The 18,264-nt window shown below is 35.7% G+C and overlaps 1 protein-coding gene and 1 long non-coding RNA gene across 9 annotated transcripts; both read right to left on the bottom strand.

Moving 5' to 3' along the window:
- Positions 1–1,244: 1,244 nt before the first annotated feature.
- Positions 1,245–2,850, bottom strand: LOC122042914 (GDSL esterase/lipase At1g28600-like). Its single transcript, XM_042603680.1, has 5 exons — positions 2,601–2,850; positions 2,317–2,496; positions 1,995–2,140; positions 1,576–1,849; positions 1,245–1,438 (listed from the first exon to the last, which is right to left on the bottom strand). Exons 1-5 carry the CDS (start codon positions 2,848–2,850, stop codon positions 1,245–1,247), a joined length of 1,044 nt encoding a protein of 347 aa, XP_042459614.1.
- Positions 2,851–13,212: 10,362 nt separating this feature from the next.
- Positions 13,213–18,013, bottom strand: LOC122047240. 8 transcript variants are annotated; one of them, XR_006130507.1, is made up of 4 exons: positions 17,435–18,013; positions 16,982–17,362; positions 16,731–16,810; positions 13,213–13,528 (listed from the first exon to the last, which is right to left on the bottom strand). It is a non-coding gene; the product is annotated as an uncharacterized LOC122047240 (long non-coding RNA). The 8 variants fall into 8 exon arrangements; XR_006130498.1 differs by having other exon boundaries at positions 17,276–17,362; XR_006130505.1 differs by lacking the exon at positions 13,213–13,528 and adding exons at positions 14,724–15,501; positions 15,623–15,649 and having other exon boundaries at positions 16,982–18,013.
- Positions 18,014–18,264: the final 251 nt, after the last annotated feature.

Here is an 18,264-nt window from a genome sequence, read left to right as displayed (position 1 = left end):
TTTGCCAAGAGGTCGCGCCTCTAGAACTTCATCCATTGCCAAGTTACACTTAGATTTATGTCGCCAAGACTACATGCTTAGACTTACACCGCCAAGACTCACCCTGGGACTTCCCTCTTTTGCCAAGATCACACTTGAACTTTTCTTATTGTACTTGTATCATGCACACTTATAATGAATATCAAATACAACAATAAATCTAACTTAAACCTTTGCACAAATATCAAAATCTAGGGCACCTAGATTGCTCCAACAGTTTTAATGTTGTCAACCAAGTTAAGTTAGGTTATCTTTCTATATAAATTTTTACACTTATCTAGCTTAATCTGTTTAAGTTTGAAAAATACTTTCAGGATTTTTGTAATAGAAAAGTAATTTTTAAATTATTTTAGTCAAAATAGAAGATTAATTAATAAAAATAGGATATTTTTTAAAAATTTATTTCTAATAAATATTAACCTACTGGTAATTCTTATAATATTTCCCTAGAAAAAAAATTTAAAATTTTCTAACTACTTATTTTATTTTTTTCCTAATTTTTTGATGTAATCAAAGTGGGAGAAATAGGTATAAGTTAAGAGGAAGTTGGGATAATTAAAAATTTATTTGTCAACACTAATTTATAAAATAATTAGTATCATTGCAATTTTCTTCATTTATTTATTATATTATATTTTGTTTTAATCCTAACTTAACTTAGGATGATGCACATTAAAAAGGAGGAGATTGTAAGTACCCCGTGGTAGTTTTGATGTGGTCAACCGAGTTAAGTTAGGTTTTGTTTATGTTTGATATCTAAGTATGTAGAAACTTAGGAACACAAGAAGTCGAGCAGAAGACGTAGCAGAGGAGAATGATGGTATGAGAAACAAGTCGACAGGTTGAGTATATCCAAGAGACGAGAAGCTGGATCTTTTTCCTTCCATGTTCAATTCTAGGAGAGTAATGAAGCAAAATGATAGCGTAAGGTTACTCATTTCGATTCTTGAGGAATGTGTCAATCATTTGTTATCGTCCATTTTAATTACCTTGATACCGAAACCAAAGTGGACAGTTATAAAGATACATGATCAATTAAGTGGATGACAATAACATATCGATTAATTCAGCCGTTAACAATCTCATCCCTTCAATTACATATATGAAGGAATTGAACTGACGACATTTATTTTATTAATGGCAATGAAAGTACGTGACCGAACATTCAATTATTATTATAAATTATAATTAAGAAGCTAGACGAGTTAGCATTTTTGCGACAAGAAAGGGATGGCGTATGGTCCTCTGATGATGCCATCCGAAATGGCATGGTATGTCGCCTCCGTCGGGTGAAATCCCTCCCAAGAGGCATGGTTTAGTGGATTAGGACACACCGGTCCAGTCGCGTTGCACGGATACCCATTTCCTCCACAGCAAGCAGTAAATGGCACAGTGATACCTACACCAACGCCACAATATTACAAACACGATCATTCATTAAATTGATATTTTAAATTTACTTAAAAAGTAATTAAAATTCAAGGAATTAATTAACAAGTCTAATGCATAATTAATGTGTGTGTATAGTATATATACCGAATTGGGCTTGGTTGGAGAACATCCTGATGCCAGAGTTGAGGTAATCTGCATAGGCGATGGTGACACTGGGAAATTGTCCTTTAAGTCTGTCTAGCTCGGTTTGCAAGTGGCTGTTATGGTACTCGGAGAAATTGTTCATCCATATAAGGCAGCCATTCCTGTCGTAGTCGCTTGGCTTGTCACTGCGATACTGCCCTAGCCATGCGGGGATGCAACCGATCGGTAGGTTACCAGGGACGACAAAGGTTTTCGCGCCTAGTCCAATCAAAGTCTATATATATATATGTAGATGCAAGGAAGAAACAGTAATTAATTAATTAATAGAATGAAAGACGCAAGCAACGAATCAGTCTATATATATATATATATATACCATTTAATTAATTTGTGATGTGCATATGTGCATATGAACTTACAGTGATGGCAGAGCCTATGGCTTGAACAACTGAGGGCACAATTTGAATGAGTTGATTATAAGGCAGTCCCTTGCCGAGTCCTGCGTTGTAGTCGTTGCCACCGATCTCCCCCATCATGATCAACGAATTGGCCAAGAAGTTGGGGTCTAACATTTATTTATGATTATCAAACAAAGATTAAGAATGGAAAATAATAATAATAATAATAACAATTGAAACTATAGCGATCATATTAATATCCAGTGAGACGGGTTTATTAAATCCTCAAAGCACGAGTTTAATTAATTGATCACAGTTTATATAGATATATATATATGTATACCTCTGAATAATGGATCTGTTTGGACAAATTTTTGGAACCATTGAATTTGATCGGGCAAAGTATTGTTCCAGTTCGGGTTACTTTTCACTGCGACCGCCCCTCCAAAGGCAAAGTTGGCTCCCTTGGAGAAGTCTCCTCCGACAAGGAAGGGCGGCACGAACGGCAACCCAAGACTTTCCGCTATAACGAATATCAATAAATATTAATTAATTAATTAATTAATTAATTAATTAATATATAAGATTCATGTGATCCAAATCGCGCTGCATCATTAATTGACCAACCGATGAAATCTAGGATGATTCTGCCGTCGCAGTAGCGACCTGTGGCCTTGTGGAAGTAGGTGGTTCCATACGGCGGATTGGAGAGGGCACTGTTGACGAACATGTGCGCGGCGTTGCCAGTGTCCTGCAGCGAGTCGCCGAAGCTAAATATGGCGGAGAAGCAGCTGCTTGCCTGGTGGGCTTCCAGCAACAAAAGAAGGGTGGTGGTTGCTGACAAGATCTGAAAAAACGAGAACGAAGAAGAAGCCATTTTTATTTGTACGTATCTTGCTTAGCTTCCACTGAGAATGCATGTTACGTTCTTCAGCCCTTATATACATACTATACACTTAATTTCTTGTCATATAAATAAACACTAGTAATTTGGAAACAAAATCTAGCACTAAATTCAATATTAATTGGGGAAAATATTCTCTCCTTATAATTTTCTTTTGGAAAACTTTATAAATTTGGGACACGAATCACTATTTTACATTTTAGTTGTGGTTGGTAATCGGGATTATAATGTCATTAGGATTATATTATAAAATTATTTAGTATAGTTTTAAACCTATAATGTAATGTAAAGTAATTTAGATTATAAAAAATAATAAATTTTTATAATTTAAATTACAAAACTAATGGTATGCAAAAAATTATATTCTTTATAAAAAAATAATATACAAAAATATAATCACTCTTGTAATCAAGATTATATGCATAATATATAATTCTTTTATTTAATGCAATACTAATTATATTACATTATAAATTTTATTATATTACAAATTTAATTACATTACCCTTAACTAAATCAGCAGTGTATTTATAGATATTATGTCTTTATATCATTTTCCATAATATTTTTACTGATTTTGTGATAATTAATTTTAAAAAAAAATGAAAGAATGCGTTATAAGTAAATTAATAAAGATACCCATTATAACTTTAAAATTAGGATATAAAATCCAAAACCATTATAAGGAGAGGGTGTTTAATAATGGAACCTTTTCCTTCTTAAAATACCGTTTAGTTTGATCCAAATTTAATGGATGCCAAAGTAGAGTCTTTTTTTAAAAAATGCTAGATTAGCTTTTGATATATCTTATTATTATTTAAAACTCTTGATAATTTTCTAAATTTATATAAAAATGTTTTAATGCTCAACTGGCTGAAAAATCAAACACAAACTCTTCTAAAATGGTAATATGAGTGAAATGTTTATATTTCTATATACCGTTGAATTTTTTTTAATCATTCAACCCTATTTTAGTTCTAAAACTTATTAGAGTGCTGAAAATATGAATGATTAAATTATCTATTTTACTAACTCATTTTTAATATGAGATCTTGATGTATGTTCTTATATGTAGTCGATAAAGATGGATATCTGATGAGATAACTCATCTGTTGACCGTAAGAAGATCTTGGGAGGGAGTTCAATGCTGCGAGCGGTCTGCCACATCAAAGAGAACAAAGGAAGAGGAAAACATCGGTAGACAGGCCAGGGAGGTGTCCCTAGCGCAGTCACTCCAAGTCAAATGGGGAGGCTCGACAATGGTATTATAGGAACAGTGATGACAAATAGTAGGGAGCAATGGGAGAGCTTACCCACGTGGGAAGAAGGAATCCCAAATATATATAATGTTGTCTCTCTCAACACAAATAACGAGATATATTACTAAAATAAAGCCAACCCTAATAACAATTTGTTGTCTTTTTCCAATTGTACCAACTAATTCTACGTATGGATCTATGAAAGCTTCCACTCTGTTGAGGTTTTGTGGCCGACTAGAAGGGAAGTTGAATAGCGCGCCATCCCAAATTGAACTTTCTTTCTATAAGATGATTAGTGCGTAGCGGAAATACAAATACTAAAAAGCTAAGAAAGGAAATACAAACTCTACACATCGATCTACGTGGTTCGAAGATATATAACTTGCTCTTTCTCTACGCCATGTTCTTGAGGTGGACGAACCCTCAATCCACCGGTAGATTACTCCTTGGCAATCTCTAGCTAGAGCTTACTCCTCGGTGGAGTACAACCTCTCACAAAAGCTCTCTTCCTCTTTACAAGATGAAACTTCGGTTTCGGAGGAAGAGAAAAACTTGGAAGCTTGAGGGATAACTTAGGAGTTTTTCAACATGTATCAGTAAACTCCTTCATCCTCAAAGCTTCTTCAAATAGAGTCAAATGATTGATCAACTCATTTCCTACACCAGTTGACTAGTCCATACATCAGTCGACTAGTGTAGCTGTTAGACATAGCCAACGATACTCCGCAGAATTTGAGATTCTACCAACGGCTTTCTATCAGTTGACTGGTGGCATTACTAGTCGAATGGTCTTCACAACCGTTGGGCACAACATCATTCTATGCTCTCATGAATTTGGACCAATTAACTGGCCTCAGTACCAATCGACTGATACCTAACATTCACTCACACTGATCCTCTCTGGAGTTGCCCTTAAAACCCTCTTCCTCGACCTTCGTCCCTTAGATGCACTTGAGTCTGTGGCTCCTCTCCATGTCATCCTTCACATTGCCTTGAAGTCTGCTTCCCTCGGTCTACTCCTTTCTCTTTATCCGATGGTCCCTCGGATGTACCATCCTTGTCCGATCTCAAGTACCCGAGCCATAGGATTCACTTACCAAACTTGGTCGCACCAAGTTTCTAATATGTGGTTCACCAATTTCTGCATAAGTCAAGCACACATATCAAATCTATATAAAAATCTAACTTAAATTCTTTGACACATACATCAAAATCATGATCGTACCTTATCAAACCAAGGTCAATTGCACCCATACACAAAGTATATTCTAGTGATTTCCTAACAACAGTTATACATGGTGTTAAAAGTGCTATTGGGTTGATGGGTTATTAATTATTATCCCATGATAGGCCTTTCGAGGCTTCTAGGCCCTGATGGGCCCCAGTGATTTTTCTACAATGGTATTAATATTTAATGATATTTGACCGAACCTCTGTCCCGATTATATATATATATATATATATATATATATATATATATATACAGTTTTGTTCCGCTGCGGAACAAAACTTGTGGAACTGTGCGGACCGCCCTCGTGCCAACGCCTGCGTCATTATTTTCACTTGCTGAGAAAACGCTGAGGAGCTCTCCACTTAAGCCCTAACGCAACTTCTCTCCCTCGCATCGCGGGTTTTGCCCTAACGCTCCTCGCCTTTCTTCTCGCCGTCGCCGCCACCCTCAACTTCTCTCCCTCGCGCCGCGGGTTGTGCCCTAACGTGGAAAGTTCTTCTATTCGCCTTCTTTCTCGCTGAGCCGCCGCCCTCTATTGATCCTCCCTCGCGGGTTCTGCTTGCGGCCTTGTGTCGAGAGAACAGAAGACTCCACCCTCGTCCGCTTCCCTCCCTCGCAAGTGCTACTCACGACCGACGCCCCCACGGCCTCGTCTCAGCTTGTGGAACGGAGCTAGGGTTCCCGTCCCTCACTTGCCGCAGCCTTCCTCGTCCAGAAGCCGTCGGTGTATCTAGGGTTCTCGTCTCTCAACGCGACAAATTTCTTTACAGGTAAAACCTCTTTTTTAGAATTGTTATTGTTTCTGTTTTAATTTATTGTATCTGTTTGAAACTGTAGCAGCGTCTGCACCAAATTGATGTTCGGTATCTGTTGGAAACTATTTTTAGAATTTTTCTACTGATAGTATTTTGTTCAAGTAAGAGACTTTAATTGAACTTGAAGTTTTGTTTTTATAAGAAGTGCTTGATCAATGTGACATCAATTAACAACATCAGTGTAGATGAATCTGTGATTTGTTATGTTGTAATTTGCAATATCACTGTGATTAAGAAGTGCATATACAATTTTTGATGGTTTCTGTTTTTATTAATGGTTTCTATTTTTATTAATGGTTTCTGTTCTTAGTCACATTGGCTAAATGACTGAACATGCATAGGAATTATAACTAGACATTCTCCTATAATGTCTACTAAATTAGTTAGCTTCACAATACCCTTATGCGTGATATTATAAAGAAGTCTGCACCTAATTGTTTATTTATGGTTTTGTAGCGCTTTAAGTTGCAATCAAATCTTTGGAATGCTCCATATATTGTCACTTGAATACCTTCTATATTTTCCATTACTTATGCAAATAGTAATAAGGTTTTAATTGTGGTTTTTATCTAATTATATTTTGTCAATTATAATGTGATGGCGCCTAGAAATGAAAGAAAATAGAGTTGATGATCAGGAATACATTCCCTAAGTTTCAGAAGATCGAAAGCCACAAATTGGAATGGAATTCTCATCACTAGAGGATGCATATTCGTTCTACAACCAATATGCACGAGAAGTCGGATTTAGTTTAAGGATGCACACAAGAAAGAAAAATAAGATAACAAATGAAGTAACATGGAAACAAATTGTATGCTTTAAAGAAGGGCATATAGATCTAATGCGGTGGAATAAACATGCAAAAGTTAATCAACTGATAAGGGAAAGAACATGTGGGTCAGTTAGAACGGGATATAAGTCAAATATTGCATTTGTCAAGAAACAAACTGGACCTAATTGGGTTGTCAGTAATTTTGTAGAAACCAATAATCATCCACTCGTAACTCCATCAAAGGTGCATTTGCTACGCTCACATCGTAATGTCTCTGCTACAAAGAAAGCTTTAACTCAACAATTTTCAGAGGCAAATATAATGTGTCAACTTGTCAACAAATGCGATTATTAGAGATAGAGTATGGAGGACCTGAGGATGTAGGTTGCACAGAAAGAGATATTAGAAACTTTGAAAGAAATTTAAGGGATAAACAAAAGGGTATTGATGTTGAAACACTCAATGAGTTTTTTACATCAGAGCAAGAGAAGAATTCGACTTTTTTCTTTGATTATGAGACTGATTCAGATAATAGATTTAGTAGGTACTTTTGGGCTGATCATGTATCAAGAAGAGCATACAGTGTATTTGGTGATGTAGTGGTATTTGATACGACATATAACACTAACAGATATGGCTTGATTTTGGCACCATTTGTAGGAGTTAATCATCATCATCAAACAATTCTTTTTGGCTGTGGGTTTCTTAGTGATGAGAAAACTGATTCATTTGTCTGGTTGCCTATAAAGTTCTTAGAAGCTATGCCTAAAGGTGCACCAAACATTATCATCACTGACCAGGATCCTGCTATGACAAAAGCTATTGCACAGATTTTTCCCTCAAACAGTGCATTGATATTGTTTGTGGTATATATTGAATAAATTTCCAGATAAATTAGACCCTTTGACTTTCCGAAACCACTATCAAAACATAAAGAATGTCATTGCAAATTCTACAACACCTGATGATTTTGAAAAATCATCGGAAGAAGCTATCAAGTGTGCTAGCTTAGGGAATAATGATTGGTTGTCTTTGATGTATAAACTGTGACACAGATGGGTGCCAATATATTTTAGCCATATATTTTGTGCTGGAATGTCAAGTAGTCAGAGATTTGAAGGCTCACATGCATTTTTCAAAAGATATGTCTCAAATAAGAACTCATTAATGGATTTTATCACTCGTTTTAATAGAGCACTAAGACACCAAAGACACAATGAGTTGGTTGCAGACCATATTGATATGAATGAGCATCCTAAGATTAATACAAACTGGCCAATGGAAACTCAAATGGTTAAGGTGTAGACAAAAAAGAAATGGCTTGAATTTCAAAGTGAGATGACCGAGAGTCATGGTTATTACGTGCAACATGCATTTACAGGTGTTGATTCAGTGGTTTACCATGTGATGAAATTTCAAAGTTTTTCTTCCTCCAAATCAAGGGTGCTCACGCATGATAAACAAAGGGATTACATATCATGTAGCTGCACGAAATTCGAGTTTGAGGGCATTCCATGCAGGCATATGTTAGCTCTTTTTCGTATCAACTAAGCGTTTCATTTGCCTGATACATATATACTTAAGCGATGGACAAGAGATGCAAAAGTTGGACCAGTATATGGTTTGGGTGAGCAAAATGCCATCGATGATCCAGATCCTGAAAGGTTTTTGATGTCGAGACACTTAAGGTTATCCTATAAAGCTTCAGTATTAATTGATGATGCATCTTTGACTAATGAGGGGGCAACTTTCTTGGATGAATAATTTGATTATACCTATAATAAAATTCAAGAGTTGAACATTAGTAGAGCATGCAGTGACAGAAGTCAAAGGAAGAAATCCATAGATGAGGGTCTTGGTATTATTGATCTTTCTTTAGTTAGAATAAAGGAATGTGGGAAGAGATTGAAATCATCGAAGGATAAATCAACCTCAAATTCCAGGCTATGTTATGGATGTGGACATCAAGGAGTGTCCCATGATAAGCGTAATTGTCCAACTTTACTGCAAGGATATGTGTCGATTAATTCTGCATTTATATTATAATTTTACTTGCAAGAATAGATTAATATTATTATATTTTATAAATATGACAATGTGTTAATTATCAGGTCAACTCAAGATAATTATCATAACAGCGTTGACGATACATATAATAATGTGTTAATTATCAGGTCAACTCAAGATAATTATCATAACAGCGTTGACGATACATATGCACCAGATTTAGCATCTATATTTGGTACTATCAAAGTTTTTTTTGTTGAATTATAGTGGTTTGTTGAGAAAATATAATTAATAATTATTTTTATTGTTACAGGTTCTAATAACATGTGTTAAGATGCTAACTATGGCTGGTATTCATCTATTTGCTTTGTTTGTATGTTTGATTGGTTTATTGTGTTTATTATATTGAAGTGTTTGCTTATTGTGATGTAGTGTCATTGGAAACAGTATGCATAGGTTTGAGTCTTTATGTGATTGTAGATTGACTTTTTAGTGTGGGTTTGAAATTTTGAGATTTGATAGTTGCTACTTTTTTACTTGCTGGTAATTATTTCATTCGTGAATGATTTGTCCAGTCACCATTGTCAAAAGTAGTAATATAGCACATCACACAAAATGTAGTGAATGTAGCACAGTGCACAAACCATATTTGATAGCTTTGAGTCATTATGTGATTGTAGCACAACACAAAAAATGTACATGACCAATTGGAAGATCAACTTGTTAACTTGATAGATCAAACAAATTTAGCTACATGGATATCATATTATTTATTTCTTAGATTGCTAATCTGGTTCACATACTGTTTTAATTTTTATTTTATGTTGTGGTATCATATTTACTAGTGGGAAAAGGCTTGGTTGTTGTTGTTGTTATTGTGTTGTGGTATCATATTTTTTATCATTCACATACTGTTTATATTGTTTATCCAATTAGGTTGATATTTTGTCGCATGGATATCTTGGTTGGAAACTATTCGCTTACTCTTCTCAGTGTGATGTTCAAGTGCTTAAAAAAGTTTGTAAGAGGCATAGAAGATGGCAGTTTGGTAATTGAGTAGGAGCTGTATTCCTAATTCATGTATTATCTGACATCAAAAATTATGTACTTTGGTAATTGAGTAGGAGCTGTATTCCTAATTCATGTATTATCTGACATCAAAAACTATTTACTTGTGGATGCTGGATACAGTTCATGTACAAGTTTATTGTCTTTTTTTTCCTGTTATCTACTTTTGATATATGATAATGAGTATTGGGAATACATTTATCTCACGGCGCAGCTAGAAATGAAAAACCTGACAACTCTAATGGCATTGTGTTTGATGTGTCGTTGGATGTTCTATAAATATAGCTCCAGGTAGCCGACCTTGATGAAAAGAATGCCATATCATAGAAAATAAGTCTACTCTTACTGCTTAAAATGTGTTCTTTGGCCAAAAGAACATCAAGTTCATTGCAAGCATTCAAGTTCACTGCTTAAACCTTGATGAATTTTGTTCATCAAATTCATTGCAAGCAGAAGCATTCAGTTTAAAGGATGAGATGGTTAAAATGATCGGTGGATGGTGCGAGATAGGGGATCTTCACAGAGCAGTAGCACTTTTGGTGTTGTTCGCCAAAATGTTTCAGATTCATGAGAGCAACATCTACCACTCCGTCATGAAATTGTGTTGCATGCAAGGAGAATCATCCAAAGCATTTGAGCGGCAAGATTAGCATTCATACCTGATGGTGAAACATGCAGGTGGTTGGTTCATGTTTTGAGAAATAAAAATAATTGTGTGTCAGAAGGAGAAGTATTTCCCATCCAATATGTATAGAACTACTCAAAACAATTGATCCATTACAACTTACAAAATCCATCCATAAACAAAAAAAAAAAATCAAATGTTGACATCATCCATCATTACATTTCTTTGTCACATTACAACACTAGCACTACTTAACTAGACCAACCAACAAACAAAACAAGTATATAGTCAAAAGAAATAAATTCACTATCACTAATATCCAGACCATAAGCGGTACATTCCAATTTCTCATATTATGTCTAGGATAAGCAATGTGTTCACTTCCTACTCTTGACTCAACTCTTGGCAACATCCTAAAATGTATATCATTGGTGTCTACATTTAATCCAGTATCAGACCTCACCCACTTTAACCATCCATGCTGCCTAAATCCATAATATAGTCTTCCTGGGTTCTTGATTGATCTAGAGACTAGCACAAATGCTGTTAATCCGCATTCCCTGCATCGTACATTTTCATATTTGGTATGGTTGATGCTACAGTTACTTGATGATGCCATTCAATAACAACCTAAAAGTAAAATTTAACAAAATTTAGTTAAACAATAGCAGTTTGCATAAGTAATGAAAAATATAGATGGAATTCAAGTGACAATATCTGGAGCATTCCAAAGAAATGATTGCAACTTAAAGCGCTACAAGAATATAACTATAAAAAGACTTGTATTGTATCTCAAAGTTTAGTGAAAACTCTATCAGCTAAACCTGCACTCAACTCATGTCGAACATAAACAAATTGAGATTGTATATATACACACCTCTACTCTCTTGTAGAAACAGAGAGTAAATTAAATTCAAACAAAATTTAAAGATTCCACTTGAAAGAGAGAGACAACCATTTAAGTTGACCTTCAGTGCCTAAAATGACATGATGATCAGTAATGCTACTGCTACTTATTGCACTTCCTCAGCTTCTCAGGCAGCAATCAATCTACCACGATGTGCTAACAAACCTAGTAGGCCATAGAAAATCAATCACTTTGCTAGCTAGCTCTGATTGCATGAGCCTCTAAATGATTGAAGGAATCTAAGGTTGTTTGGTGGGCGAGTCGAAAGGCGATTAAATCAAACCAAAGTGTTTGAGTTAGACGATGATGAACATCCGTCGATGGATTATTGTGTTCAACTTAAATGTCCTCTGACCACAACATTTACAAAGCATGATCACTTGGCCACAGTTCAACAGAAGAAGAGCAACAATTACAACATAACAAATCATAGATTCATCTACACTAATATTGTTAATTGATGTCACATTGATCATGCACTTCTTATAAAAACAAAACTTCAAGTCCAATTAAAGTCTCTTACTTGAACAAAATACTATCAGTAGAAAAATTCTAAAAATAGTTTCCAACAGATACCGAACATCAATTTGGTGCAGACGCTGCTACAGTTTCAAACAGATACAATAAATTAAAACAGAAACAATAACAATTCTAAAAATGAGGTTTTACCTACAAAGAAATACGTCGCATTGAGAGACGGGAACCGTAGATACACCGACGACTTATGGATGAGGAAGGTTGCAGCAAGTGAGGGACGGGAACCCTAGCTCTGTTCCACAAGCTGAGATGAGGTCGCGGGGGCATCGGTCGTGAGCAGGACTTGTGAGGGAGGGAAGCGGACGAGGGAGGAGTCTTCTGTTCTCTCGACGCAAGGCCGCAAGCAGAACCCGCGAGGGAGGATCGGTAGAGGGCGGCGGCTCGACGAGAAAGAAGGCGAATAGAAGAACTTTTCGCGTTAGGGCAGAACCCGCGACGTGAGGGAGAGAATTTGAGGGCGGCAGAGAGAAGAAAGACGAGGAGTGTTAGAGCTGAACCCGAGACGCGAGGGAGAGAAGTTGCGTTACGGCTTAAGTGGAGAGCGCCTCAGCATTTTCTCAGCAAGTGAAAATAATGACGCGGACGTTGCCACGAGGGTGGTCCGCACAGTTCCTCAAGTTTTGTTCCGCAACGGAACAAAACTACACACACACACACATACACACACACAGGGGGGCGCTAACTCTCTGTGTGGTTGAGTTAACCTTCGCATATTCAATCCTGTAGGATTGTAGGCACATGAGAAGGGGGTGAATCACATGATCTTTAAACTCGTTCTTTTTCAGCTTTTTTAAAACTGAGTGCATAGCAGAATAAAGATAAGTATAAAAGTGAAAAATAGAACACAGTCAATTTTTACATGATTCAGAGCCTTCATGTCATGCCCTAGAGGAGTCTTTGCCAGACGAAAATCCGACAGCATCTCCCTTATACCAATGACAATCATAAGCATACATACATATCCATATAACCATCAGCCCACATGGCTGGAGCAAAAATGAAAACAACCACATAGTTAATATACTCAGCCTACTCGGCGGGATAAAAATGATAACAACCACGCAGTTAATATACTCAGCCTACCCGATTAGACAAAAATGATAACAATCAGGCAGATATAATCAACCCACATAGTTGTATTAAAAAATAGCAAAAAATCCCACAATTCACAACCAAAGTTTGCTAACCAACAAGGCTTACACAACCACCAGATCACAATATCAACCATCACATATCAAACTCCAAAAACACAGACAAATTCATACAACATTGAAACCACCAAATACTAAATGCAAGAAAAGCTTAAATAAAACCAATGAAAGACCTCAGATATGTCGTGAAGCGGAAATAAAATCGATAAAAGTCCTCAGATATGATGTGGGACCGGCAGGCAGCATACTCCAAGCAAATCCATATCAGTTACCTGCTATCTGAAATCATAATGGTATAAACGGGGTAATGAGTATAGGTACTCAGCGGGTATTAGACAGATTAAAGCATGATTTATATAACGATATAGAAATCAAAGTATACAGTCTCCAAAAGGAAATAAGAATAAGATCATGTTGTCCTAATATGATACAACTAACCATATCTGATACAACAACTGTATAAAATCATACTTGACACAATAAATCTACATACCCAATCAGAATCAATACAATGATACAACTACCAGTAAATGTTGGGTCCCGTGCTTGTTTTGATGCGATCAACCAAGTTGGTTAGGTTCTGCTTTGTCTTTGATCCCTGTGTCTGAGTGTGTAGGAGCTTAGGAGTGCAGGAAGTCGAGCGAAAGACGCAGCTAGCGAGAAGGGCGGCACGGGAAGGGAGTCGACGGGCTCGGTGCGTCCGAAGGATGAGAGAGCTGCGGAAGAGTACACCGGTGGACGAGAAGAACGTGCACGACGTTCGAGGGACGTTAAGCCGGGACGGAAGCCTACTCGAGGAGAAGGTCGAAAATTGGGTTCGGGTGAGCCCTATTCCGGTTGGCTGGAATCACCCAAAAGAACGTAGCATCATAAGCAAAAGAGCAGCTGGAGTCACTGCACTGATGGAGGTGCTTTCATTAGGAATTGAAGGCGCCTTCACCTTGAAGGCGCCTTCAATGCCAATTGAAGGCGCCTCAGACCTGGCCAAACTGGTCGTTTAGCTTTCAGATAAAGTTTTATCCACACACTCATTGGAGGCGCCTTGGACCTCTATTGGAGGTGCCTTAGACCTTCGAGATAGATTTTCCAGAGACTATATAAAGGCCCCTGGAGCTAAGAATTACCAAAGAATCAAGTATTCAACTCTGTAATAAATTCCTAGCAGCTTGTAAGCTTTCTCAGTGTGTAAAAAGGCTTCTCTGCCTATAGTAAAGGAGATTTTCTTAGTGTGCACTTTTCATCGCCCTGCATTAACAACCTTCTTGTTGTAACCAGGTTAACTCTCAAGTCTCTAGTTTATTTCTGTTTCGTTTTTGTTTTATTCTTATTATAGTTGCTTTTATTTTGAGTTGAAAATTCCGTGGAGGGTATACTTTATTTTTTTCAGACAATTCACCCCCTCTTGCCGGCCTCCGCTGCACCTACAATTGGTATCAGAAACGCCGAATGGAGGTATTTTTTAAAACTGATTTTGATATTTTACTAATTATGAAATATGATTTTGAAGTTCCCAAAGACTAAGAAGAGCATCAGTGGAGCAAGAAGGAGCAAGCCGAGATTGTCGCCAATGGAAAGACAGAGTTCCACCTGCTTAGCGTCACTACAAGAAAAAAGGTCTATAATGACACACATAAATGTCCTTATAGTATATTTTTGGTGACACTTAAGTTTTAGTGGCATCACTGAAAAACACCCTATAAAGTGATGTCGTCTTAGACCTTCCTCGTATTCCTGACATTTTATAATGTCATTATACAATATCAATGCTAACTTCAAAAGTGTCATAATACAGTGATATTACAACAATCTAAAATGTCAGGAAAAATTATATTTTAAGGACATTTATAAATGTCACCTTAACTAATTTATAATGACATTAATAAATATCATTATAATAATTTATAAATATATTAAAATTTATCATTAATATTTATTTAGAATATATAACTTGAATTCAATATTTACACATCATCATAATTCATCCACCATTTAGAATATAAAGAAAAAATTACAAAATAAAATTTAAAGGGCTAATAGATATGTTTATTCATTCAATAATCATTTGAGTCAAATTTACAAATACAGTACTAATGATATGTCTTTTACATCTAAAACAACCTACACATACATTCAAAATATTAAATTAAATTTTAATACTAACAAAGTCTTCTAAAATAAAAATTCGACTAGATGAATCATCTTCAACCATCTTAACCATTATATTGATTCACAAAAATCCAAGTACCTGTCACCTACAAATACAATGCATATATTTGTATAAATGAAATAAAATAATAAAAATACAAAATTAATAAAAAAATTCAAAATATTGTATATCCAAACGAGAAAAATGTAAAGTATCATTATATGCACCTAATAGCAGTCTTCGCTTACTGTTAACTGCAAACATCAAAGCAAACAATGAAAAGTTTTTGTTGTTATATTTCCATAACAATATATGTGCACTAACAAAGCAAACATCTTTAGTAACAAAATAAATCAACAAACTATTCATGCCAATCAACATCAATAAACAGTTGTGGCACTAGACACATTTACATGTTGTGGATATGGTGGATGGTGAGGTAGATGCTTCCAGTGTTTGGAAAAGTGTTAACAAAGTCAATCTTGGGCCATGTTAATAGGTCAATAAAAGTAAGCTTGTATTTTGATTGTTGCTTCTTAGATGGTGAATTAACAGATTGAGAACATCCATATTCTAATCCTGAATATGCTACAGAAGACTGATTAATACAGACTAGAATGACAATTAATGATTGAAAAAAAGAAACTTGGACTATCATTTAGAAGATGAAAATCCTTCTAGATGCCCATTAAAAACTTAGAAACTATACATTTTCTGATTCCCAGCACATAAAATCAAAACAAGTAACTTCTATAAAAAATATAAATGACTCCACAAAAGATTTGTCATGGCAAACATACCTTTCCAAAAAAAGTATCTTACAATCTTTAACCTTCAAGGAAAAGAGCCAATAAAGCTTGCAAACACAAACGAAAAACATCAAATAACAAGACCTTTTTTTCAAATAATTCTTTTCTTTCTCAAAAGAAATTAAAAAGGAATATGGCATGATTTTTTAAGCTGGCAGAGTTGTTACACCTAAAAATCATATCAAACCATGTAAACTTTTTATGGATGACTACCAATAGAAATTTCCAAAGTTTATTTAAATTTAAGCTTTTGTGCAACATGAGTTCTCAAACTTTGATTTGCATATAGTAAATAAGCATGGCATGGTACATAAAGCTAATAATAACATGTTTTAGACTTATGAAGTAAAATACAAATTTGCTCAAGAGAATAATCATATATATCAAGAACTATCCTTCAACAATACAGAGAAAAGCAAAGGAAATGAAAGAAAAGAATGAACGGGAATAGTACAGACTTCAAGAAAAAAAAAGGAGTCAATTTGAAGCCTATATAGCAATTCCTATAACTTGTACATGTACTTACAAGCTAGGCTCATGCTCAAGTGTAGTCTTCTCTCTATGAGGAGAAAAAATATCATTGAATTCCACGATGGAGAGACAAACCTGAAAATTGACATAAACAATAAATGAGTTCAATGCTTGAACATATAGAACATCTCATTGGTATACCCAACTTAATAAGTACGGTCAAGATTACTACTAAATCCAGGAGTCCAATTTGTTTTTTGTAACTAGAAAAATTCAATCATGCATGGAGAAAGAAAAAAAAATAACCTGAACAACACAAAATATCTAGAAGAGTATTTTTTTTTTATTCATCAATAGGGCCTGCAATATTTATAGAGAGATTTAGCAAATAGATAAAATGCTAGGCTGCTATAAATAATTATGGTACAGCTAAGAAACAAAATACAAAGTAACACAAACAAGTAATGGGATGGAGCATCAGCCATCAATTGTAACTTGTAAGTCATTAGGTGACTTTTTGTAGTGAGAAGCAACATAAAGGGAAATCATGCCCTGTAATATAAATGAAAAAATTGCACAAATTTAACCAAATAAAAGTACCTATAAACATATCTCACTCTCCTTGTGATATTAGAAAAGTATATCTCGGTTGACATAGTAAAGGCACATTCACTTGGATGTGGAAGTCTAGACAAATAAAAGATCATTTAGAGAATGACCTGAAAAAACAATTATTTCCTTTTCATCAAGAATACTAACATAGTGATATTTGGAATGTAACTTGCAACATCCAAGCAAAGTAATTCATTAAGCCATGACTCAATTGAATCCTCAGTAGCATATCTGCTAGCTTGTGCAATTCCATCTTCTTGAAAAGCTTACTAGTATATGGAGATGGAAAACATGAGAGTTTCAGAAGTAGATAACGATGTCGTTGCCTCGCTACAGGCCACTGCTTAGACCCCCTCGTGTGCAACCGTTTGTGAACGGGCTACCTCGTGAGGCATCGACCCCCTCGCGTGCAACCGTTCACAAATCGATCGCTAGTGAACTAGTGGTCTGGAGAGGCTGTGACCCCCTTGAGTGTGGCCGCACCTAAAGCATCCGCTCATCCCTTGGCAAGGTTACGCACGGTGCTACGGAGAGGGAAGAAATAAGATATAAGGTTACCTTTGAACTCCTTGCTTACTGCAAAGAGGGAAGAACCTGGTGTGCTGCAAATAGGAAAGGAAAGAAGGGGTGGGAGAGAGGAAACCTAGCGGCGATAGAGGAAAGGAAAGGAGACGGAAGAAACCTAGTGGTAATAGAGGAAAGGAAGGAGAGGAGAGGAAATAATGATCGAGTGGGAAGGAAAGTTTAGGTTAATATGTTTATAAAATAATGGCATTTATAAAATATGTCATCATACAAAGTTTAATATGATAATTTTATAAAAAAATAATTAATGATAAAGAATGTCATTATAAAATATTTATAATGACATTTTTTAATAAGTGTCATATAGAAAATGTCACAATAGACATTTTTCTTGTAATGCGTGTTGCCACCACAAGAGGTAAGTCGGATCAGAAGCTACGACTCCACGAAAG

This window comes from Zingiber officinale, chromosome 1B (assembly GCF_018446385.1).
Source record: "Zingiber officinale cultivar Zhangliang chromosome 1B, Zo_v1.1, whole genome shotgun sequence".
NCBI lineage: Eukaryota > Viridiplantae > Streptophyta > Magnoliopsida > Zingiberales > Zingiberaceae > Zingiber > Zingiber officinale.
This window is presented reverse-complemented; position numbering and strand designations above follow the sequence as displayed.